Source organism: Tachypleus tridentatus, chromosome 4 (genome assembly GCF_004210375.1).
Source record: "Tachypleus tridentatus isolate NWPU-2018 chromosome 4, ASM421037v1, whole genome shotgun sequence".
NCBI classification, from domain to species: domain Eukaryota; kingdom Metazoa; phylum Arthropoda; class Merostomata; order Xiphosura; family Limulidae; genus Tachypleus; species Tachypleus tridentatus.
In genome coordinates this window covers 76,698,301-76,724,280 of record NC_134828.1, presented here as the reverse complement: position 1 = coordinate 76,724,280, position 25,980 = coordinate 76,698,301, and the positions used below count along the sequence as shown (strand labels likewise).

The window sequence follows — 25,980 nt, the reverse complement described above, 5'->3', positions numbered from 1 at the left end:
TTGAGCCAATAATGTAGACACAGTTTTGGTAGACTAAGAGTCATCTTCACTTGAGACGATTTAATTTTTCTAACAGGCTAGTTGATCGTTGGAATAGTTTGCCTTCAGATGTTGTAGAGGAACTAAATTTAAATACATTTAAGAAAAATTTGATAAGAATATGAATAATAAGGGCTGGTTTCAGGTTTTCTGTTATTTTTAAGTTAATTTAGTTTAGATTGCGAAAAAGTCTAGATGGACCAATAGGTTCCATATCGTCCCAAAAATGTTGTGTTGTAAAAGATAGTTACAGTGAACAAAGGACCATTAGTTGAATGCACGAAAATAAGAAACACGGTGAATCATCTCAAAACTCAAAGATAAACAATGTGCAGCATGTCTTCTCTATTTTCAAAGCATGATGCTTTCAAAATACAGCCAGTTCACTAATGGAACGGAGACCAATATAATTATTATTTTCAAAGCAAGTTTGAATGCATTTCGGGCCTGTTTTCGCCAATGTCCAAAAGTTGCAAACAGTAAATTATTAGTAATCTATTTTGGTTTGTTTTCTTTTCATTCAGTTACAAACATGAAGCTATTACAAAAATAGTCAATCCAGTTTCACATAACATAACAGATGCAGAAAGGTTGTTCTGAAATATGAAGATGAATGCAGTTCCTTGAAGATTTTGCCATCAATCACGTGTACCATTCAGAAACTATTTTTGTCCAGAAAAGGCCAATGAAACTTTAGGATAATTGTGCTGGTATCATAAACTGGAGTTGCTTTGTACATTAAATGTTTCGATAAATGCTTCCAAGTACCAGAAAAGACAAAATGAAAAACAAAACGTGAGTTTAAAAATGTTTTTAAAACGATATATATTAACTGTTTTCAAATTACTAAGGAACTGTTTAGGTTTTCTGTTATCTTTTATTTTTATTTTTTGTCACAAGACCTATAAATAATGCAAGAAAAGTAATTTATTAATATGTAGTGAGTTTGATTTTTACCCTTTAATTAATGGTCGATTTTTCTGTTATTTGTAATAGCTTTTTTATTACTGTGGCTCATCATATCATATAAATCGTGACACAAATGAGCAGCACATAATTTTTCTAGAAAACTTTCAAGTTAAAATGAGGAAAAGCTAATTAAACAGGTCAAATCAACACGAAGAAGCACATTCCAAATTATTATGAGGTTTATAAGAGCAAACTGTTTTAAGTAATTTGATATTTTTAGCTTCCAAGCCAAATAATAGAGGCATCAAACAGAAGAGTGTATGTGTGTTTTCTTTTAGCAAAGTCACATCGGGATATCTGCTGATCCCACCGATGGGAATCGAACCGCTGATTTTAGCGTTTTAAATCCGTAGACTTACCGCTGTACTAGCGTGGGGCACCGCACAGAAATATTCAAAACTATCTTCCCTAGCTTTCTTTCATTAGATGGCTCTTTCCTCAATAATTATGACAAAAAAGCTTTCACAAACATTCTTGTATAACAGATTTACTATTGTATATTTATTTTAGTGCCTTCACTTGTTTCCATACAGACTTCTTTTCTTGCCTATGACGTACATTCTTAACTGTGTATAGGAATCACGCGAACTTGTAAAAATTTCGATAATATTCTCGCACACTTTTGACAAACAAATATTGTTGACTTTTACGCTCAAGAACGTTATACAAAGCAGCTAACCGAGAGGCGGAAGAGATTATTATTACTGGACTGCTACAGTGAGTCTGTTATAGGTCTAGGAAGCTATAATTGTGATTAACGCCTATTAATCGGAAAACTGCAGAATTTGACCAGGGACGTTTATAGATTTCGAACATTACAAATCGTTCAACTTTAGTGAATTACTTCAGACATTAGAACTTCTACAAGGGCATTAACTGTCTTTGCTGGAAGGGATCACCTTGTACCCAGTATGAGGTCAATCAAGAAACAACAGCTAGCTAGCTTAAACAAAGATTGAATTGGTCCGACATGGTCATGTGGTTAAGGCACTTGACTCGTAATCTGACTGTTGTGGATTCGAATTCCCGCCATACCAAACATGCTTGCCCTTTCAGTCATGGGGGCATTATAATGGTACGGTCAATCCCACTAATCGTTGGTAAAAGAGTAGCCCAAGAGTTGGCGGTGATGACTAGCTGTCTTCCCTCTCGTCTTACATCGCTAAATTAGTGACAGCTAGCGAAGATAGTTCACGTGTAGGCTTGCGCGAAATTCAAACCAGAATTAATTTGTTTGTCGATGAAATATTTATGGACTTAGTGTCGTCTGTGTGTAAACCTCTTGTATATAAACCATAATTTGTAATAATGGTTATTATAAATTGTATTTTTTATGTTTGTATATTAAAATATATTTTGTGTTAAAAAGATAAATTGTGTGTATAAATCTTCTTGGTAAATAACAAAATTCAATACATAATAACAATTAACTAACTACTAAACTCAAAATTAAAATTCTGTTTATTTGAAGTAGTAATACGTAACGCATGTAACACAATAACTCGGAAAATAAAATTACGTTACACTTGAAATATTCAATGCACAGAAAAAAATGACCAAGTAATACTTGGACAACAGTTTTCAATTTAACTTCGTAGTTATTTAATAACAAACTTCCTAATAAAAATTTACTTTAAAATGAAATCCATTTTTTTTATTTAATTATTTATTTTACGTCACACACATGAACGCTACTAGCTATAACAGGTGTATTTTCAGTTTGATGACGGTATTATTTTTCCACTTAAAATACTGCATGGATGTCATCAGTGTAAAAATAGTTTCATTTCATACAAGTTTATAATATATATATAATATCAAAAAATATCTTCTCGTACTGCAGTGGTGAAACACATTTATTACTATGAAACAACTGCTACGGGATGTAATATTAAAAGTTCATTCTTTGACAAATTGTGCCTAATAAATAGACTGAGATTCATCTCATTACTATTAAGCATTCAAAGCAGGAAATAAAACTGGTAAGAAGGCAATTAAATACCAAAACAGTTAATCTGAAAAATATAACAACCTTTGCAAGAAGGTTTACACTATTTATTATGTAAAATGAAACATACTAAAAAGTTACATACAAAAATTAATTTCTAATCAGCTGTTTGTGTATTTTTAAAGTATAAATATATGATGAAACATGTCCAAAATATTATCGTACAGCTCTTAATATTTTGCCAAATGCTTTATTCAATAGAATTAAAAACAAACATACAAATATTTTTAAAACAAAAATATTATTTATATTGTTTAGATGTTAATATTTTTCATATCAAATGCTGAAAATCTTTGACTAGTATATACACATATAGATTTATATATAAAAACTCCACAATAAATGCCAGTTCTTTCAATAAATCTATGGATGGATAGTTATAAGTTGGTGGTCAGCATCTAGTATTCTTTCATCTACTGTTAGACTTCCCTAAACATTTTGTTGACCTTTTTACAATCATTTAAGCCTCAAAGTATAAAACTACTGTAGTCTTTCTGTACCAAAATTATTTAATGAAACTAATATGGTTTTAGAGGTGTTGAGAAAAAAATTAAATAAATTTGTTTTTTTGTATTATTAATAGTTTGGAAACCAGTATAATAGTAATTTACAGCAAATACAAAAAACATTAGTAAAACAGAATTCTTAAAACGTTTCGGGGGCATTTTAGGAAAATATTCATCAAGATACTCCAATGCCTTACAATGTAAGAAGTTTAACAACCTCACTGCATGTTGTGTTATCTATAAAGAAATTTGCATAATCATGTAATAATGAAATACAGCATAATACTCTTAAAACATATAATTAAATGATGGAAAAACAATTTGTTCTCTTCCTTAACAAGGTCAAGATTTCCTTTATCCTGAATGAACTAACAGCAAACTGATGTTGCAAAGTTACAACCTTAGTATAGACGTATCACAACAAAACCATTTAAAGATACTTTATAGAATCCAAAAAATCTCCCCTTATAAAAACTAAATAACAGGAATCATGAATAAAACTACATTTTATTCCATCAATAAATTCATCTGAAAAAAGTACTATTAAAAATTATTTGCCAAAATACTTTTTAGATTATGAAATACAATGGCAGGAGAAATATGCAAGTCAAGCAGGCACTAAATCCTGTGTGATAGATTTAGCTTATGATCAGTGGTGAAACAGATGATTTACTCAAGTACAAAAGCAGCCAATACTACTCAACTCTTTAAATAATTGGTCATAAGTATATAAAATGCATGCTAAGACCTTGATGTAGCCATTAGCACTTCAACAGAAAATAAAATACTAACAAAATCAGGAAATAATTACTCTGAATATTACATCTGTAACCCAGTCACTGTGGAAAAATCACGTACAGATACTGTTGTAATATAATAACCATACAAAGATACTGCTGTATAAGGAAACAAGTACTTTTGTAAACACTGGTGAAAATAAGCAAATTACACAGAACTGAAGCATTAGAAATAATACATAATTAAAAATAAAATTAACACTTTCTGCACTAGTAAAATCTAGCCAATATCTGGAAAAGCAGAGTTAAATGTCTAAATATTGTGAATTGTCCCCACCTAAACAGATGACCATGTAGAATAATTGTCTTGTTTTCAACCAAATGTTACATAAACTGTAATGTTCAAAATATGGTCAAATATATATCCATAATAATAATAAAAACTAGGAATCCTGAATATGAACACATTTGCATTGCTGCTAGTACAGATGAAAAACTGTTCTAAATAAGCTCACATTGTTTGGCACATGTTCACATTAAACAAACAGGCATTTATGACAGGAAATGCATATCACATTTTTAAAACTACTACACATTATGGAAATGTAATTAATTAGTAAAAATGATTTGGGAAAATGAAGTACGAAAAAACAGAGCAGCTTAAGAATTCAGTCAATCATCTAGTATTAAAATGGAATTCTTTACTATGAAAAAATAAAGTTACTTGTTCTTAATAACTGGAAGTAAGCTAAACCTTTAGCTGAAAAAAGGTATTGGGTAATACTGTTATTGAAAAACTAAATATTTTAACTAATAATCAGGTGTCTATATCTTTGCCAAATTTCTATGTTTATGTTAATATTATCTATATACATCTGCTTTACAATGCAAAAACTCTTGTGTCAGAATACTTATGAATTTCATAATTTTTGTTTGTAGTTTTCAGAATAGAATTCATCCTCAATGAAACCTAAAAAAACGAATAACTTGCAACTCAGAAACTGTCTTCTGTAAGGATTTTGACAAAAAACTTCATTTTTTAGAATCATGTTAATAGAAATTACTCAAAACAATAAACATCATTTAACTGACAAAAATTTCATCCCTAAACATTTTAAACCTAAAATAGATTATTGATCAGAATAAGCTACCATTTCTGTTCATATATCCTTTTTATCTAAGTTTTTCTATATTTCAATGCCAGGTGTCACACATTATTAGATTCTAATAAAACGTTTTCTCTACACACACTTCTATTGTTCAATCTTAACATGATCATTCCCACATTATTCTCAAACAAGCTCTTAATCACTTCAAGTTGAAAAAATGGCAGATTTCAATGACTGATACACTACTTAAAGTAGCTGATCTGATTATTAGCATCAATGCTTACAAGTTTAATATCAAAATATTTCAGCATTTATTATGTATAATGATTCACTGGCTGCCGAAACAGGTATGTCATTAACAAAATTATATTTCTAACACTTCTGAAGGCACATTTTCTGAATATATCAGAGTTAATCTAATACTTTTTTCTGAATATTTTCAGTAAGTCCTACTAAAGACTTGTGTATCTTTTGCAAGAACAATTAGCCTTCTTGAAAACATCAACACTGACATATCAAATTAAAATAATGTCAGCCATTAGAGTAATTTAGATTACAGTTGTTGCTTTTTATCTTTTAAAATCCAAAATACCATCATTAAATGGTAATTCTTATGGCTGAGAAACTATTTCCAACAAATAAAATATCAAACAAACTGCATTCGAACTGACAGTGTTTTCTGTGTGATTTTAAATAATCAATTGACACAACTAAGAGGACTTAGTGACAAATTCATGCTGTTCAAAGTACAATTAATGGAAAAGTCCAGATGAAGAGAATTCATGATGATTTTTTTACTCATGAAATAGCTCCTCTCTACATTCCACAAAATAAAAGATCACAATAATGTTTTAATAAACTTAAAGCAATAGTACAAAAACGTTATTTACAATGAAACCAGCTAAGCTAAACCATGCAATAATTGTCTTGAATGTGCAGAAATTGATTACACAAATATCTGGTTTCACTCACTAAGTCCAAGATAGAGGTCAATGAAAATGCATTTTCAATACATAATTTACTGCATTTTAATTAGAGAAACTAACTAGTTCTTGCTCTTTTACATTCTACATATTACTATGAGAACCTGGAATATCATCTATTCTTCCAGCTTAGCATAAAAGTTTCCATGGGATAAAAAAAAAAAACAGCTTTACTGTAAATATAAAATTAAAACATTGTACACAGAGTGCAACAGTATATTTGACCTTATCAATCACCTACACAGTTCTGAAAATCATTTTAAAAGATGTATGCAAAATCTAATATTTTAATAAGATTTAAATAATTACATCTTTCTTTTTGGTGATAGCTTTTGTTTTATGGGGCATTTTCCAAAATTCCTGTTCTTTATTTTAGTGATTCTAACATCAGTGTATCATAGATCATGACTTGATGAAAACAAAACAGAAAAAAAAAATATATTTAAAATATTACATAATCAAAACAAAGCATTTTTCTATTATGCACTCTGACTGATGTACAATAGTGTATTTTATCAAAATGACATTCCTTGAGTATCATACAAACATTAGAAATATCCTAATGTGAAAATGCATTATTAAGTTAACTCCTCCAAGGGCTTACTGCTTTGGCTAAGTGATAATTACTGATGGCACACACATCTTTGTGGATTATAGTCTCTGAGCTATCTGCAAATCATGGAACAATTTTAGGAACTGAAAACAAGTTTTCACATAACGTACATCATCTTGAAAGAAATAATGATTTAAAAAACAACTGTTATGACCAAAAGCTTTTTTCATCCAACAAAAAGGTTCCTGTGTTCTCAGATTTAAAAATTACTCACATGAGAAAAACTGCTACATCTTGTATAATAAACTACACAGCACTTACACACAATTTTAAGAACATTTTCTTAAATACAATAAATACTAATTCATGTTCACACTGACTAAAATCTGGTTTCATTCAGTTAATTATTACCATATTAAAAACATAATATATATCACTACCTAAAAATACATTTTATCATCTTTGATAGATAACTTGTATGTATTACCTACCAAAAAATAGTTCATTAAAACATTTCAATAAAATGGAAAACTGGAGCTTATGAAATGAGCCAATAGTTGGAAAACATCTCCAAGAAGTGCATTTACACAACTGGAATGACAAGTTACAGGTACACACACAGAATTTAATACCAAACACTATTTTCTCAAGTAAACTATCACAATTCATAATATGAAAAACCCATGCAAACATTTCAAAATTACTCATTTCAACTTTGTTTTATGTGTAATTGAGACAAAGATCATACAGCACTTAAAAGTTTATCTAACAAGTTTTATAAATACAAAGAACTTAACTCAAACCAACACAGCATACATTTTTATTATTGTTACCATCTTTATTTCCCTAAACCTTGAAACCTTTATTCAATTTGTATTCATTCTTTAACTTACACTGTGTGAACATTATTCTACAGTACCCTCTCTTTAGCTTCTCATCTTATGTTATGAACATAATTATAAACTAACATTACTTTAACTTTTCATCTCACAAACGTTATTCTAAAGTAACTTCCCTTTAACTTTACATTTTATGAACATTATTCCAAAGTAGCTTCCCTTTTAACAGCATTAGTGTTCTCAGAGGTATTCTGATCCACCATAACAGGTGGTATAGTTTCTTCATCACTAGATTTATTCAGATTTAAGTTGCTTTCTTTGGTAGAATTATATATAGACTGAGTTGGTTCTTTCTTAGTAACTGAAGATACAGAGGTCAAACCTTTAACATTAAAGTTGGTTTTACTACCAGAATAACCTTGTGTAGTTTCTATCATTTTTTTATCAGTCACTTTACATTTTGTCCTTTGATATTTTGTTTCATCTTTTCCCTCCTGATGACCTTTTTCAAATTTTCGTTTTGGAGGTTTATCAGGTCGAGGTAATACGTTACTTAGAAGTACTGATTTGTGTTTCAGAAGGTGGCGAGGAGGAAGATGTCTTAGTGGAGAATATTCTACCAATGAAGACTTGGCCTTAAGTGTGGGATCTTTTTCAGGACAATACATAGGAATAGAGACACCTAAATGTGCTGCTATTTTCTCAATCAAATTATCAATATAGTCATGAATGATAACATCTGCAGACTGATCCTGAAACAAAAAAATAGTAATGTTTCTCTATTAAAACACAATAAAAAGAAAAAAAGAGACACTTAACAAATTAGCATATCAAATATAGTGATAAACACTGTGCATGGTCTATCCCAGTATTTTTAAACCACAAATCTTCAGTATTAATTGTAATTATCAATTTATCTCACAACAGTATGCTTCTTATATCCCTTGTATAATAGTCTATAATAATTGAACAATATTTTAATATCCACTTGTAAATCTTCATAAATCTAATGGATATTTGCTACAACATTCATGTGAAGAGAAAAATTTAGGACTTTATTTTTCACCATTTTCCACAATCACTTACAGATTACTTTACTACAAAATAACTTTTTAACTATATAAAAGGGCTTTCTGTGTTAAATGTGCTTGTAGTTTTGTTTTTCTGTATAAATGAGCCTATTGTGATCTACCTTTTATGTGGACTGCAAGACATTCCTAAATATTTCAATGTATACATTTTGTAGTAATTTTGAAACAAGGTTTATGAAATAGCATAAATAAGTGTGCTGATGAAAGCCAATACTACTAGGATATGCCAAGCCAGGACCCAGATAAAATTAAATTCCATTTCTGCTAATACACTACCATGGATGAAGGACAAATGGAATGTGGTATATAAAATGCCATCTGATGTAAGAAACCAGATCTCCTCACCTGGGACTGGACAGAAGCCAGGTGTGAAGAGTGGGATTGAGAACTAGTGGCTTGGGTTGATGAATGAGGTCAGGGGAAGAAGGAAGAGGTTCAGGAGGGAATATATTATTGAAGTAATCAAGGAAATCATGGTTGAGCAGGCCAGTAACAAGCAATCAGAAGAACTTTGTACAGAGTGATATGGATGAGGGAAACTAACCAATAAAGCAATTGGATAGGAAAATAAACATAAGGAAACTTGTTTAACCAATCCTGGCTGGAAGTATCTATAACCAAAGCCCAATATTGGGGAGCCAAGGACCAAAACAAAAGTTACTAGTGATTGAGGGTGGTGGTAAATGCATCATTATAAGGAATACCCCACTGAATGAAAAGGGAATGAAGGGGCCCTTCCATTGGGTAAACCTGGTCAAGTTGTGAAAGATGATCCATCACAAGGTTGAAAGCACCTGATATATGATCCCCCTTAAAATAAATGTGATGATTGTGAGCCCAAAAGAGAAGATTCAATTTTGAAAAACACAGCAATCTCAACCAGGTGCCACATTGGTCACTGATATAAGTCACCACTGTTGAATTGGAGTTGGGAAGAACGTGATCCAACGCTTGATAAACAGCAAAGGGATCAAAGACACCGATATGAAGAAAATGTTCCTCCATCAACCAATGACCAGAAGCCTCCTGGTAAACAGCCTGCTCACTCCAGCCCTGAAGGGATGCATCTATGAACAAATGTAAATCTGGCCAGTGAGGAGGAAGTGGAACACCTTCCAATGTATAAGCCTTGTCCAACTATCATCAGAGATTGTCCACACTGTAAGAAGGAAGGATAAAAGGAGCATTCAACAGATCCTGAGCAAGGTTTCATTGGTTGTGGGCAGCTGCAACTGCAAATAACCTCATAACAGTGTACAAATTTTTTCCATTATACTTCTGGCTTAAAATACTAATAATATGTCCTTAGACAGTGTATAGTTCAGTGAAACCATAAAAGTGAATACCAGCCTGTTCCATAATTAAACCATTCTCAGAGCAGCATACTAGGCAAGGCCAGTTGTTTTTTGCTGTGTGATACATCCATACTGTACTGCAAGCAGAAAGAGAGCTTGTTTCAAGAACAAAGAGCTCAGTGATCATCTGTTCATTCAACATGCTCATGTGCTCTAGCCAGTAAATGTGTTCAATGCCTTACATTTAAAAGGTGAGTCTATGACTATTCTTCCAATATACAACCTAATATTACTTAATTATCTTCTGATTCCTTCTTTACAGATGTTAGCCTCATTTACTTGCCAAAATCATTTCTGACAAACCTTTGTCACCTGATACTGTCAAGTAGTAATTTTATGCTTCTGTTGTTAACTTAAGATAACCACCCCTAAATCTTTTTTGGACTATGTAAGTGTCCAGATAGCATATCCAGGCTATTATAGCACAGTTAGAAAATATCAAATGCAACTTTTATTTGGCAATAGGAAGCTCCATAATTCAGCATGCAAATAACTAGTTGGTTTTATTTACTTGATTATGCTAAGCCATAGTTGAAGCCCAATTTTCTTCAAGCTTCCTAAGTACTCCCAAGTGACTGGCACTGTTAGTTTAATCTTTTACAGTACAATCTGCAATGTGGTCTGGTTTCATGTGCATGAAAAGTACTTGACATTATATACAATACGGTAGTTTGGAAAATTCACAGAAATGGATCTTTGTTCTTCCATACTATTACAGAATGTTTCCTAATTAATGAAATGGACCTGCTGCCATAACTTGTCAAAAGCCCCAGCTTCCAACAGATTCACTATAAAATATCCTGGGGACTCAACTTACAAGAACACAGGACCTCTCTTCATTGGTTTTTGCATTAATGTATGAATGGTGAACTATTCTATGTTGTTGTACAGCAGAAACTTGTCAAAAACAAATTCAGCATATATAGGTGACCATAGGTATATTTTAGTTAAACAATTTACAAGCTAAAAGTTAGACACGGAGTGAATCAAACTTTGTTTCATCACGATAGTGGATGAGAACTAAGATAAGAACTACCCAATTTTTGGGACACACCAGCATGTAATTGCCTAGAATATAGATTATTAATAAAATTCAAAAGGTGCAATAAATTACATGATAAACATCTTACACAATTTGTGGGTTGAAGGTTACAAATCACTAAGCGTCCACCATTCTTTTTAGTAAGAAGAGGTAGTCCTCCACTAGGAACTATTTGAAGGGTTGTTCCTAAACATAGGCTAAGATCAGCTGCCCTATAAAACACAGATTAACAAATTTTTACAACAAATCATCACAGTGTTACAGTAACTTAACAAAATACTCACTTTTTTAAACTAGTGAATATAGAACTTGAAGTGTAGACTACAACAACAATAATATAACTACTCTTATTAAAGTAATATATACTTACAGATCTTCCACAAAGTTATTATATCAACATTTTCTTAAATTGAAAACGTATTTCCAATAATACTTAACTCCTCTCACACTTCAGCTATTACTTGACTGTCAGCATTTCTTCTCTTACCCACCTAAGCAAAGACTGGTCTGATTTTGTCTTGCTTGTTCCAGTCTCCCACACTCCACTTAATTGCCCTTGACGATATTTGTCTTGTGACACTCTCCACCTACATCAATGTGTCCTCTATCCTGATACTGTATATAGGCACCTCATTTATCACTTTCTCAAGAATGTCTCAATTCCAGTCTCTAATAATAGCTCTTGGTGGGAAGGAAGGTCAAGAAAATATGAAGTGAGGTAAGTATTATTAGAAATATATATTCCATTTAAGAAAATGTTAACTTCCAAAACATACTTACAACATTGATATGGTGGAAAAGCCAGTGAGAGCATTATTCATACAGAAAGCATCTGCATAGATCATGGATGTGTCAATAGAAGATTAGCACCCTACTGGTGCAACCACACTACACCTAGAATAAGTATGCTCTTCACCCAAAACTTAATTCAAGTATTTGTGGATGGAATTGTACATGATTTGTCATCACTATTGGACAGTTCTTATATATATATATATATATAGAAAGAGAGAGAGATACACACACTTATGAGTAGATCCCAACCTGTAGCCACAGTGATGCATTCCATGCCACCAAATCACAATTAGAAGGTAAGCAGCACTGAAGTGAACAAACTTTCTCCTCAACCTGAAGAAGTACAAAAGAAGGGCATAGAGTTATGAACAGTCATCTCTCCCCAACTGCACGAGCAGAGTAAATTTTGCTATCTCCTAGAATTATGGGAAGGATGTGGAACAAACTGTGCTCCACTAAGGGCCCAGGATGGAACCACTGTGCATTCAGAATTACAAGAAGGCAATAGACAATCTTCCATGAACAATATACTGAACCAATATTGATCAAAAACAGCAACACTCAATCCAAATGGATAGCCTTGCATCAAATCTGAACCAGTATCACAAGTACACTGGATACAAGGTGTAGTAGAATTGACCCCAATTTATTCAATCCAATGATCAGCAGGGATGGGCAGGATTCCCTTATGCTTTACTCATGATAGTCCAGCATAGTAAAGTAATATCACCTCATTGGTCTCTTAGTGGTCTTATGGAACAGCTTATTTCTACAGAGCCTGTTGCAACCTGTATAAAGTATATTGAATTAGTGGTTGCTAATGCAGATTGGTTTAATAAAAGTACACCTGCCTGGATAACACTTTGCACAGAGTGGGGTACTGGTAAAATGGGATAAGGAACCCTGAAAGGTAGCAATGAAAATAATCACCCCTCTGTATAATCTAGCAGAAGTGGTGAAGATAACCACAATAAGTATACAAAAACCCTCAGATGAAGATGTTCCAGGCTGTGCAAATGATGTGAGATAAAAGTATTTAGGAAGGTACACATACCAGTCTGCATAATGTCCTCCAGCAGGCAATTCAACCAGGCATTAGTGCAGGCCACAAAATCTTCAAAATCCTCACTGAACATGACAACATTTAAAATCTGAGCAGCTAAAGAAGTGGAAAATAGTGATCAGATGAATCAGTAAAAATTATTTATTCCCTTTCCTATCCAATAGTGTCTTGGTTCTCAGTCTGAAAATGTAGACAGAATGAGAAAAAAGTCTGCAGACAAACCACTCTGACCAGAAATGTTTATAGGTCAGCAGTAATGAAAAATAAACCTTCAGGTAAAGAAGACACATGGTTTATGAGAATCATGTTACAAACAGATGTAAAGAAAGAGCATATAATGTAACCTTAATATACCAGTTAGATAATTGAGATGGTAATTTGGGACCAAGGAATCAAAGCTACTTCAGGAAGCCAGAGAGTACAAAAAACACACAAAATATTTTGTTGCAAGTATTAAACAGTACTTGATACAACTGCCTCATTCAAGGTGATTGTGAAGTTGGAAAAACCCTTGCTAAAGAACCAGGTCAGCACTTCTGATAGAAATGGGTTCAACCTCCTCTCACTACACCACTGCCAATATCCGTGTAAATCTATATAAATGTTCATCACAGGACTAAGCAAAGGCTGAGGCAGATACTTTCAACAATAGAAATCAAACCCCAACACTGTGTAAAAGACTGCACAACCTCTATACATGAAGCTTAAAGTTATAAATAGCTGGGTGTACCATGTCAGATCATTGCTGCCTCCAAAAAAGTTATAAGACGTGGACACTCCAAAAGGTACTGCAGAAGCAGAAACTAGGGTGTAGCTGCCAATCTGGTACAATTAACAGGACCTGACACTAGGTTGGAATAAATCATATTCAGTATCCTAGATGAGCAAAAAATGAGACGCTGGCAGTCAAGTAATAGCTGTAAATGTGAGAGGAAGAACTATAGTTTTACTTAACTCTTTAATGTGCAAATAAGGAGGAACATACACATAAACAGAAATATGTGATTAGATGATTTTGTTAAACAATGAACCTTCGAGCTTATTAGTCAATTACATTCAACAAATTTATTATTCCCAGTTGATACAGCCAGGCATACTCAACAATGGGAGCTGCAATTTGTATAGTTATGCTTTCTCTCCAACATATTGTGACCATTAATATAAACCTTTTTACTGGCTACACATTAATCACTCTTGCACTATTCAATTGTTCCATTTACAAAATTACTTAACCACGTTAATGAAAGAGCATCAATAAAATCAGTCATGCACAGAAATATTAAACATTTACATCCTAATATAGTTTTGTTTTCAAATAGTGATCCAATAGCCTGGTATTAAGTGTACAAAGTTATACGATATAATTTCATTTAAAATCTAATTGTAACCTTTATAAATGGAATTTCAAATCCTTATGAATCTGCCATAACAAGCTACACAAAATTACATATCTATGTATCTTATGTTATTTCCAGATGTTATATATTTCCAATTTTTATTATTTAAAGTTTGCAATATTAATAAAAACAGAGAGAGAGAGATTTATTAATTTCTCATATGACAGTTAATCTTTCAAGATTCAATTTACAATTTGTTTCATCAAACATACAAAAAATTCTGCTTACAGTTACAGTACTTTCTAAAAGGCACATACTAATTTATGAGTAACATAAAAAATCACTTAGAATAAACCCCCTTGAATACTGTAATTAATCTGAATGTGTGAAATTATTTTATACATTGTACATAAAATACAAAACAAACAGTTTCACCCAAATTTCTCAATCAGGTCTTCACATTACATGTAGGTAAAGTCAAGCTCATTCAATATGATAGCACACGTGTATTTCAATAGTATAACAATAAATTAGTAATTTGGGAGTTGCGTTGTTTGTTTTAACCTAAGAGAAAATAAATGCTGCAAAGAGTTCAGATATTGTAGTGAGCATGAAAGTATTTAAAAAAGTCTTCTATCAATGTTAAATGATGCATATATGTTAGGATATAACTCAGGCATGAAAATTGCTGAGCGATGGTGTATGCCACTGACATAAAAATGTATAATCTATTTATAATTAAAGGACCAAAATTGGTTTGAAGATAAGGATTTTAAAAATATACTGCTCAAAAAAAATTAAAGGAACAAGTACATATTTCAGTATATTTTTGTCATAACTAAATTTATGCATGAAAAACATATCTGTTCGTCAAATAGTGTATATTTTACACTTGCAAGTGAAGTTTGAAGCAACTGAAGGAGAATACAACTCAAAGTACCCTATATAAGGCTGTTATGTGAAACTCTGCATTCCTCAATAATTCTCAAAACAAACACCAATATCGATCTTTTAAGGAACGTTTTGTCAGTGTGCACCTTCATCTTGTGTACCCAAGCAGTCAGTCACCATCTGACAGAGAACAAGGTGGCAAGGGCAGTCTAGATGCTAAAGGATGGCCAGACTCAAAGGAGGGTGGCACAGCACGTCAGTGTGTCACCAAGCATCATTAATCAACTTTGGCAATGCTACCAGGAGACGAATTCTTATGGCAGGAAACCAGGTCAAGGCCATCATCGCTGCACAACAGCCAGAGAGGACAGCTACAGCTTGATCACTGCAAAATGACCTTCAGCATTCCACTGGAACCCGTGTGTCGACCCAAACAGTTTACAATCGTCTGCACAAAGGACGCCTTAGGGTCAGACAGCCTAAAAAAGACATTCTGACAGCTCTACACCATGCAGCCAGCTTGGAGTTTGCTTGTCAGTATCTGGACTGGTCAATGGGCCGCAGTGCTGTATACAGACGAGAGGTTCACTGTGTCTCGTGATGATGCATGTGCAAGAGTGTGGAGACACCAAGGAGAGCAATTTTCTGCCTTTAACATTGTACAAGTCAATGCTTATGGAGGAGGTTCTGTAATGGTCTGGGCAGGCATATGCTTGGGTGGCCGCACAGCCTTCTCATATTCAACAGGGGTGCTCTGAACACACAACGATATAGAAACGAAATTCTGGAACCAATTATGAGGCCTTTTGCCGGTGCTGTCAGCAATGGGTTAACATGTGAGCCCACATCGCCAGACTGTGGAGGGACTTCCTTGACGAGGAAGAAATAGAGACTTTTGAATGGCTCACCAGATCTCCAAAGTTAAATTGTATTGAACATTGTTGGGATATATTGTCAAGGTGTGTCAGTGAATACCAGTACCCTCCTCAGAATGTACAGGAACTTTGACAAGCCCTGATAGACGAGTGGGCTGCCATACCTCAAGATAACATCGACAGACTGATTCAAAGTATGCCAGATCGATCAGAAGTGTGTCACAGCCTATGGAGGTCCCACTATATATTGAATGTTTCAAACATTTCTTGAATAAATGCATGTAAACTATTTAAAGTATTGTTTCATATGGGATATCAGTTTTGGCGATATTGGTCATTTTTAAAAACTTTATTTCTCCATGTTTTCCCATTCAACACACATTAAAAAATGGATATAGATGGAACTCAAATGAGGTAAATTACCTAAAAAAATAAAAATATCACATTTGGAACACTGAGACAAATTATATATGAAAACTTGCTTGTTCCTTTAATTTTTTTTAGCAATTTATAAAGTGTCAATATTCAAACTCTTACAAAATGAAAGACTATAAAATCTGCTTCAGACTTTTACAGCCAATTAGATATCAGTGTCACTGTGGTAGTTATTTTAGAAAGGATGTTTAACTGTTTGTTGTTTGTTCTGAATTGTGTGCAAAGCCATTCTTAATTTAGCAGTGAAAGACTTAAGAAAAGGCAAGTAGCTAGTCATTATCACCTACCACCAACTCTTGGTCTACTCTTTTACCGATGAATAATGGGATTGACTATCACAATATAATGCCCCAATGGCTGAATAGATGAGTATGTTTGGTGGGATGGGAATTCAAACCCACAACTCTCAGATTGCAAGTTGAGTGCCTTAACCACCTAGCAATGCCATTCAGGGCATTCAGTAAGATAAATATTCAAGAACTGAAAATGCAAAAAATATTTTTATAAGTTAATTCCATCTCTCTTCATATCACTTCTACCAATTAAAATCTTCATATAAAAAGTTTATTTACCTGGAATGAGCATCAGCCAGTTCATAGTCTTTTTCAGGAAGTTCATCCTCCCAGTCTAATATAGTGTCATGGAGTTTACCCCTACACAGTCGTCCATTTGGTTTCCTCCAAAGGCATGCTTGATTAGTGCACTTTTGGCCCACAGTCACAGAAGCTTTACCTCTAATAAACAGCCTTTAGTGTAAATACAACAAACAATTGTCAGTAAACACAATTTCCACAAATTTTAATAACAGAAGAAAAATAACAGTTCTATACCACACCTTAATAGCATTTCAAAATATATAATTAGATTTCAGTCTTAGTTAGGGATTATTATGCAAAAATTACTTTTACTTTATTTTTAATATTCTTTTTTCTGGACCCTCTCATAACTATCTTCAAAACTGTCAAATTTATACTTGTTTTGAAAAAAAAACATCACACATTAGTGGAAGTAACTTGTCTAATAATAGAAATTTACTGCTACATTCATTATTTGCTAGAAGTGTTGCCAAGAAAAAAGGACACAATATTTAGTACTTAAGTAGTCTCTTCATAATTGAGTGGCTTTTGAGTACTTACTAAAGAAAACATTCATTCAAAGCTCAAAATGCACACTAATTATAAAGAAACAGATGCAAGAGTTATCATGTCAAATACAAATGAATTAAACAGAAATAATTTGGTCATTTTTAAGACACCACACAACTAACCTCAAATGAAAATTTTGTTGAAACTTTAATATTACCAATATATTAACTAAACTCTCAGTACACAATAAATCAACTCTAAGTTATACTACAAGAAATTCAACAACCTACATTAATAAAAACAATATTTACTGCCTGCAAATCAAAAGTATTTTTCATATGTGAAACTATTTTTGTAAACTAAATTTCATAAGGAAAGAAATGGAAATATTTTAAAACTTGAAAAATACTTAAGACTTTTTTAAACCAAAAATTACACTTAAAATTACCTTGCTACATGCATAAAATAATGCAGCTTAAAAACTGACCCCAAAACATAGCAATAAGTATGTGAGTAGCAAAGAGTAATAAACCATTATAACATAGAATAGCAACAAAGAAATATCAGCTAATGTGCTTACTTCCATAAAACATTCACAATATATACAAAATTTAACACCTGTTGGCTGAAAGGCTCATGGACAAACTATTTTTCATTAGTGTCACTCGTAGTAATTGAAAAGTTTACCTACAGACTTGTTCAAACTGGTACTACATCTTTTTTTCTTTTTAGGAAGTTGATGACAGAACATTGGTATAATTCTCTAAATAGCCAGATAGTGTTGTTTTACATAATTAAATAAGATATAAAAATAAGATCTAAACAGAATTTAACTCTCTCTCTAACTAGAACATAGCTAAGAAGCAATGGTAAATGCTATCGTGGATAAAACAGTCAGCAATACAACAAGCAATCACACCTACCAGATGACAAATGCACACCAATTTCAAAATAATCATTGGATTATAATGTAAAATAAGCTCTTTCTAATGACTATATACATATACACATAGCAGCCACATTTATGTTATAAATCATAAGCAAAGTAAGACAGGAGTCAACAGCATTCATTACTTGTTTCTAATGCATTCAACCAGAGAAATTTACATGTCAATAGGGCAACTAAACATACTTACTGTCTAGATGTACATGTACACAACTGGTATTATCTTAAACAAGACTGAAAGTATAGATGTTTCATAGCTCATGGCTAACATAAGAACAAAACACAAAATTAAATATTTTTAAAGGTTTCTTTTGAAATAAAGGAATTAATCTATTATAACATAAAAACATGAATCATAACATACTTTATAATGTTAATTTCATTTACATACATTGATAGTAGAAGTGCTTAATTCAACTTTGAATGTAGCTTAGTGACTTATGCAAAAAAGCATTTAAAGGGGTATCCAGGATGTAAGAGTTAAACAAGTTTTGTTTGTTTCACTGCTTTAAAAACGATATTAATTTTATAACTTTTTTGCCCATTTTCAATTTTTATACAAATTTTAGGGCAACAGAGCTTTACAGTCAAACTTTGTCTTTTGGCTTGACCATTTTCTCATTACAATTCCTTAGTAATGTATTTACAAATCACTATTTAGGCCTTACTTGGAATGTTACGTACATTTTTTTATTTTCTTATATAACAAAAGTTATTATTTTCTTATAAAAAGTTCAGAAGAAGGCTATTAGAATAATTCTCAGGATGAAAGGAAATAGATCAAGATTTCAACTTGACAAGAGAAGGTTAACAAGGGATTAATAGGATAAAATATCTCTATTTATTTGTTCTGTGTTCTCAGGAGAACAAGATGAAAAGACATAAATATAAGACTTGGAAAAAAAAACCCAAAAACTAGGCTTCAGTTAACTATTTAAGTATGGGCTTGGTCATTTTGACTAATTTGTATCCACCATGAAACCATACATATTATGACTCTGAATTTACTAAATACATCATCATTAATCTTTACAAATTTTTAGAAAAGCTTACAAGTCTGTTGTACATACAAAATCAGTATAATAAAGTATTTCTACTGAACATTCTTGGGATTTATAGAGTCAGTTATAAGACAATGACTAGTCTGAGTGCAGGGTAATTTTCATGCTAAGAACATACTTATTTTCACTTAACAGTTTTCACTTTTCTTTTGCATAACCTTTAGAATTCTTTAAATGAATATCAAAAGCTTCATAACATAAAAGTTTATATTTCAACTGTTACTTTTTCTACCCTAACACTAACTGTAGCTAAATTATTTGAAAAATATGAAATAAACATATCTTTTTCTTCTTGTTCTTTCAATACATAATTCATTTCCACAACTTGATTTCTTGATGTTATTCACAATTTAAATGCTCAACCTTTACACAAATAGCTTTTAGTCTTACTGCATGGTTCATATGACATATCTTATATATCACTGGAAAGCCATAAAGAGTCTAACTGTGAGAAGAACAGGTCCCCACTCACCAACCTGCTGCATGTATAAAGTTCTCCACTAATTTAAATGCATTTATTGATCCTATAAAACTACAATTAATTTCTCAATCTGCAATCATTACAATGAACACCATTCCAGACTGCATTACAATGGATACTCACAATTTATTTATGTAATTATAGTGGCACAGACTAAAGTAAAATGTGTACACACTAAGTTTTGTATATCAATCAATACAAATAACTGCTAGTAGCACTTTATGGCTAGTAAATAATTTCTATGACTTTAATCAATATTTTATCAACTGATTATTTTGACATGAAATTACTCAATGCTCATGAACAATTAATTTTACCTCTTAACCAATTCTATTTTTAAATAAGGTTTACATCATCTAATTCACTTTTTGCACTGTTTACATTGCTTGAGTAATATATTAAAATGTTCCTACAAGAAATATTTGTCCCTTTTGATAAAGTTTTATATTTTTAGTCGTTTTTTTTTTAATATTCTTGAATGAACTAAGACTGAATAAAGCTTCAAACAGGTAAACAGTATTAATTAATTAAATTAATGGTGAAATATTAGTGTACATGCCACTGACTACTATGATAGAAATGTTTTTAAAATCACTGAAAATTTAATAACTGAAATAAATAGCTACAATAAGAAACTAATATAACTAAGATCTTATGAGTATCACACTTAAAGAAAACATACAACTTAGTATACATCTATATATAAACTTCTTACCTCTGACATTGTTTACATTTTTCTAGGAACATGTTACCATGAAGCTCACAAAACTTCTCTGGATTAAGACCCGAGCGCAAATGTAAACCATCCACATTTTGGCTCACTACAAAGTGAATTAGTCCTAGCTTTACAAATTCTGCTATAGCCATATGAGTCTTTGTTGGAATGGCAGAATCAAATGAAATGTTGATCTGAGGTTTCTCTCCTTGTTCTTCTAAAGTCCACACACCATTTGGTCCTCTGAACAGAAAAACAATGTTTTATTTGAAAAACTCCATAAAGAATGAACATTTCTCAAACATTCATCTTTTACAATAATCATTATTCATAAATGACTTTAAACTTATATTTCATGAAATATTTAACTAACCAGGTTATATATCAGTTTAAAAAAAAAAAAAGAGTTAAAAAGCACAAAGCTGAACCACATAAAAAATACTATTTTTAAAACCTGAATTTGTTTCAACATGTAAATTCTCCTTTTTTTTCACTTTATTATTTTGAGTACTTGTTTAATGCAAGATATTTTACAGTCTCCTCTGTAAATAAATATATATGTATATAATAATGAAATGCAGGATGTATTGTCATATTCAAGGAGATTCCTAACCAGAATAAAAAAAAATCTGCATTTTAAAAACAGCTCCATGATTTATGGAATTCGATAATTGATTAATTGTCACATTCATTAATCAACTATTCTCATGAGATTTCTACAAAAATAATTACAATATGAAAAAAAATTGTTTCAATATCAGAGGTGGGCAGAGCACAGCTAGCCCATTGTATATCTTTATGCTTAAAAACATATAATGATAATACATTAATATGTTTGAAAGTTGAGATAAATCAAAAACCCTAATTTTAATTAACTGATTATTTTCACAAGTTGTTACATTATTCATTTAAGCTGAACAAACTTGAACCAAAAATAACAATGGCAATATTTTGACTGCTAGATAGCTGGAATATTTGGATATAGTAATTTTAATTAGTTGATTATTTTTACATGCAATTAATCAATGGTCATGGGCAATCATTTTTACCACTCAGCCAGCTCTGTCTTTAAACTAGGTATACTTTTACACTATTTACACTTGGCAATGAATATATTATTATGGAATTAATAGCATTTTTCTTGGAAAAAATAAAACTTCAAACTATTTACCTTGTAACTCTTAATTATCAATAAAGTTAATTAGCCCTCACTTTACACATTCAACTATATTACTCATTGTAAATGAAAATACAATGTTCTTATAAAAAGTGTTTATTTATTTTGCTAAATTTTTTCTTATTTCTAAATTTTTTCAAACATTCTTGAATGGACTAAGAGATAGTTAACCTTTGAACTTGGAAAGAGCACTGATTAATTACATTAATGATGAAATGTTAATTTACATCCCACTAACTTGTACGACAGAAATGTTCTAAAATTCATAGCCAAATACTTTACATTCTACTGATACATGTCCATTTCAGAATGAAATGGTATACTAATGTGCAACATTAGTCACCATAATTAAAATGTTAACCTCTTCAATTTCAGAACACGGCCCTGCATATTTTGTCATCATATGAGATGAACATGCAATAAAAAACAAATAACTGTGAAATAAAGAAAAATTAACAAAAATATATTAAAGTCTCAATTAAATATTTTTCAGTTTTGCAAACTCAATCACCTAACCCTCCACTGTCTTATCTTTTAACAGAAATAAATAATCTACGTTTAGAATTCAACAATTTATTACATTCTATATGTTTAAACTCCTAAAGGAACTACATTTTATGTACATAAAATCACAGATGTATTTTTTGTACAATTAATGTATGATGCAAGAAATAAAAAAGTGTTTTTAATGAAACTGGTATAATTAAAACATATGATATACTTAAACTACACATATCATCACTGATATTGATTCATTATTCAGTTCTCAGGTTCAAATAATTATGTTAATTACAAAAGTCATACAAGTAACCATTAAACTGTTATTGTATATTTTTATACAATATAAATATTGTTTACGGTTTCTTAATTTTCTAATTCAGCAAGTGTCATGTAAAACAGTGTTCAGTGTTTTAATGTCTAATTAAAACAAATTCTCCCAGTTATGTGGAATATGTTATTCATTGTTGAAACAAAAATAAGTTATATACCCTGATTGGAATACTGATAACTTGTTAGAATTACAAAAATGGATTTTAATGCATTTTAAAAGACACATGCACCACATATGTCAGTATGTACTACTCATGAAGGTAGTATGATCAGGTTTTTGAAGTAAACATCTTTCATTATATAGTATGTATTACAGATTTACATCTTCAGACTTAGGATGTCACTTCATTCTCATTAAATGGATGTACACACACACAAATATATATACATGAAGTGGTTCAGAATTTCATTACCATTAAAAGAAAATTCAGAAATGGAGAGATAAAAGAAACTGTTAGCAGTATGGAGAGAGGTGTTGTAAGCCTACCCTGTGACAAAATAATGCTATCATTCACAATCGTATCCTTGACAAAATTTTATTAACATGCGTTATACAATTAAAACATCAATGGCAAAGATGTAGAAAATAATAAGTGAAACATTTTAAACTGAAAATCACCAAAAGTGCTCTTTAAGTATACAAAACAGTAATAAATGCAGAAAAGGTAAACATCTTAGAAGTATTATGACCTTGACTTTGAACAACTTCAATAACACTACAGAGAAGGCCTAAAACAGTTCAATCCATACTGCAAATAATTATTTCCCTATATTCCTCTATTTGAGAAGTCGTTACCTGTCAATGGACTACAAATTATTACACACTATTCACATAATTTAAAGTATATTTGAGGAAATACTGTTACACATAGTATTAAAAAAAAAGTCTCTTATAAATAATATTGAAACAAGTTGTACTTTTTCAAGGTTATTTATTAAAATATTAATTAGTGTTACAATATTTATTTTAATTAAACAAAAAATGATGCAAGGAATAATTCACTTTTCAACATTATAAAATACAAGTCAGAAACATTTTCCATAACATTTTTAATAAATTTGTTTATCAATGCCTGAAATCTGGAATTCCTGCCGATGTACTAATACCAGCTCCAGTGTGTACTACCACATGCTTCGATTCTCGAATCCACTGAACAAGTTGAATAACTTTTATTGTCAGATCTTCTTCTTGGTCATGTACCTGTTAAATATAAAATATTAATCTATTACTTTACTTAGATCACTCTAAACATCTCAAGTATCAATTTAAATTTACTAGGGAACAACCACAAGCATTGATAAGCAAAGTATATATTAGTTTTATTTTCACTATGAAAAAATTGGTATCTTTAGATAAAATTAAAATGTCTGAACATATATAAACATTTATTCTTATACAGCTAAATTAGTATCTCCTGGAAATAAATATCTTGTGAATGAATAAAATCATAACAAAATGTCAAATGAAAAAATAATACAGCTAGAGGCCCTGAACAGTTTTTCAAAGATATAAAATTGCCACCAAAAGTAAAATGCATTTATAATTTGTAAGTTTTTGTTTAATCTGTTTAAAATACATTATGCCATTTCTTATCCTCTATAGCAGTGGTTCCCAACCAGGAGTGCGAGATAACATTTGTTTTGGCCATCTTCACCTTTATTCCTAAATAAATAATTACTGTGAGGGGTGAGAGAACATATTAAAATTTTTTAGGGGTGTGGAACATAAAAAAGGTTGGGAACCACTGCTCTATAATGTGCCATTTATTGCCTGTCTACCACCTAACTTAGGCTAACCGTAACGTTAAACTACATTTGTTTTGTTGTTTTTCTTGCTTCTGCACATAAATGATACAAGAAATACTATAGTTAATCAAATTTCTATTTTTTTTATTTAATTTAATACTAATATTGATAATACACTTATTAAGTACAAAAGGCAATAATGCAAAATTAAAAATGAAATATATTGTTATATCCACATACGACATAATTTTAAAGATTGTAACTACAAGTTACATTTACAAGTGATACATTAGCAATATCACATAACATCAGATCTTTCCATAAACCATTATAATTATCACTGATAATTATAAAGATAATTATTTATCTTTTCATAAACCAGTTATAATTATAATACAAATAATATACATTTAAAAGTTAAATATTATTGTGCATGATAGTTGATAAGGTACCTCAGGTAAACCACATATTCCTTTGTTTTCATATTTGGACAGGCCATCCGCGTAACTACAAGACATTGTTTTTACTATATTTCTACCCCTATCTACTAATACTATTGCTATTATTGAAACACTCAACAGCTTAGTTTCCCACTACTTTCGTGCGCTATACGGTTCTAAAACATATAAAGACTTGTAGCCTTTTACTGACGCAAAGACAAAAGATATGCTACATTAATCATTACTGCAGTTTCCTGTATTGTGAAACAACTGCATTTCGAAATCAGTACAACAATTTTACTGACTTATATATATATATATACATACTATAATAATATAGCGAGAATTCACCGAGTTATTACTACACAATTAAAATATTACAAATGTACAAATTTTACAAGGAACACAAAAATTTCATAAATTGTATATATACTATATTCTTTTCCTTTTTCATTCATGTTGAAACTAACCGCAGATTTTATTACATTTCTGCGTATATTGGTCTTTCATACTCGTTGTTACAGTTGTCACAGGTTGATCCACCTTTTCTTTTTTTTGAGTGCTGCTAATGGTCAGCGTGTTGCATTTAAGTAGCGTGGTTCGTTATTTAACTATTTCAATTATTACTTTGCTATTTTAGTTTAATTGTTTTGCATATTATTAGTTTGTTTGAATTTCGCACAAAGCTACACGAGGGCTATCTGCTCTAGCCGTCCTTAATTTAGCAGTGTAAGACTAGAAGGAAAGCAGCTAGTTATTACCACTAGCCCCCAACTCTTGGGCTACTCTTTTACCAACGAATAGTGGGAATGACTGTTAAATAATAATGCAGCCACTGCTGAAAAGGTGATCATGTTTGGTGCGACGGGCA

At 31.3% G+C, this 25,980-nt stretch overlaps 1 protein-coding gene across 4 annotated transcripts; it reads right to left on the bottom strand.

Moving 5' to 3' along the window:
- Positions 1-2,451: 2,451 nt before the first annotated feature.
- LOC143249486 (NAD-dependent protein deacetylase Sirt6-like) lies at positions 2,452-25,377 on the bottom strand. 4 transcript variants are annotated; one of them, XM_076499410.1, is made up of 6 exons: positions 25,122-25,377; positions 23,997-24,124; positions 20,916-21,158; positions 17,200-17,373; positions 11,320-11,443; positions 2,452-8,495 (listed from the first exon to the last, which is right to left on the bottom strand). In XM_076499410.1, the coding sequence occupies exons 1-6, from the start codon at positions 25,185-25,187 to the stop codon at positions 7,944-7,946; spliced, it is 1,287 nt and encodes a 428-aa protein (XP_076355525.1). In that variant the 5' UTR covers positions 25,188-25,377; the 3' UTR covers positions 2,452-7,943. The 4 variants fall into 4 exon arrangements, with proteins under 4 accessions (XP_076355525.1, XP_076355527.1, XP_076355526.1 ...); XM_076499412.1 differs by having other exon boundaries at positions 17,200-17,361; XM_076499411.1 differs by lacking the exon at positions 25,122-25,377 and adding an exon at positions 24,501-24,629 and having other exon boundaries at positions 17,200-17,361.
- Between the last annotated feature and the right edge of the window lie 603 nt (positions 25,378-25,980).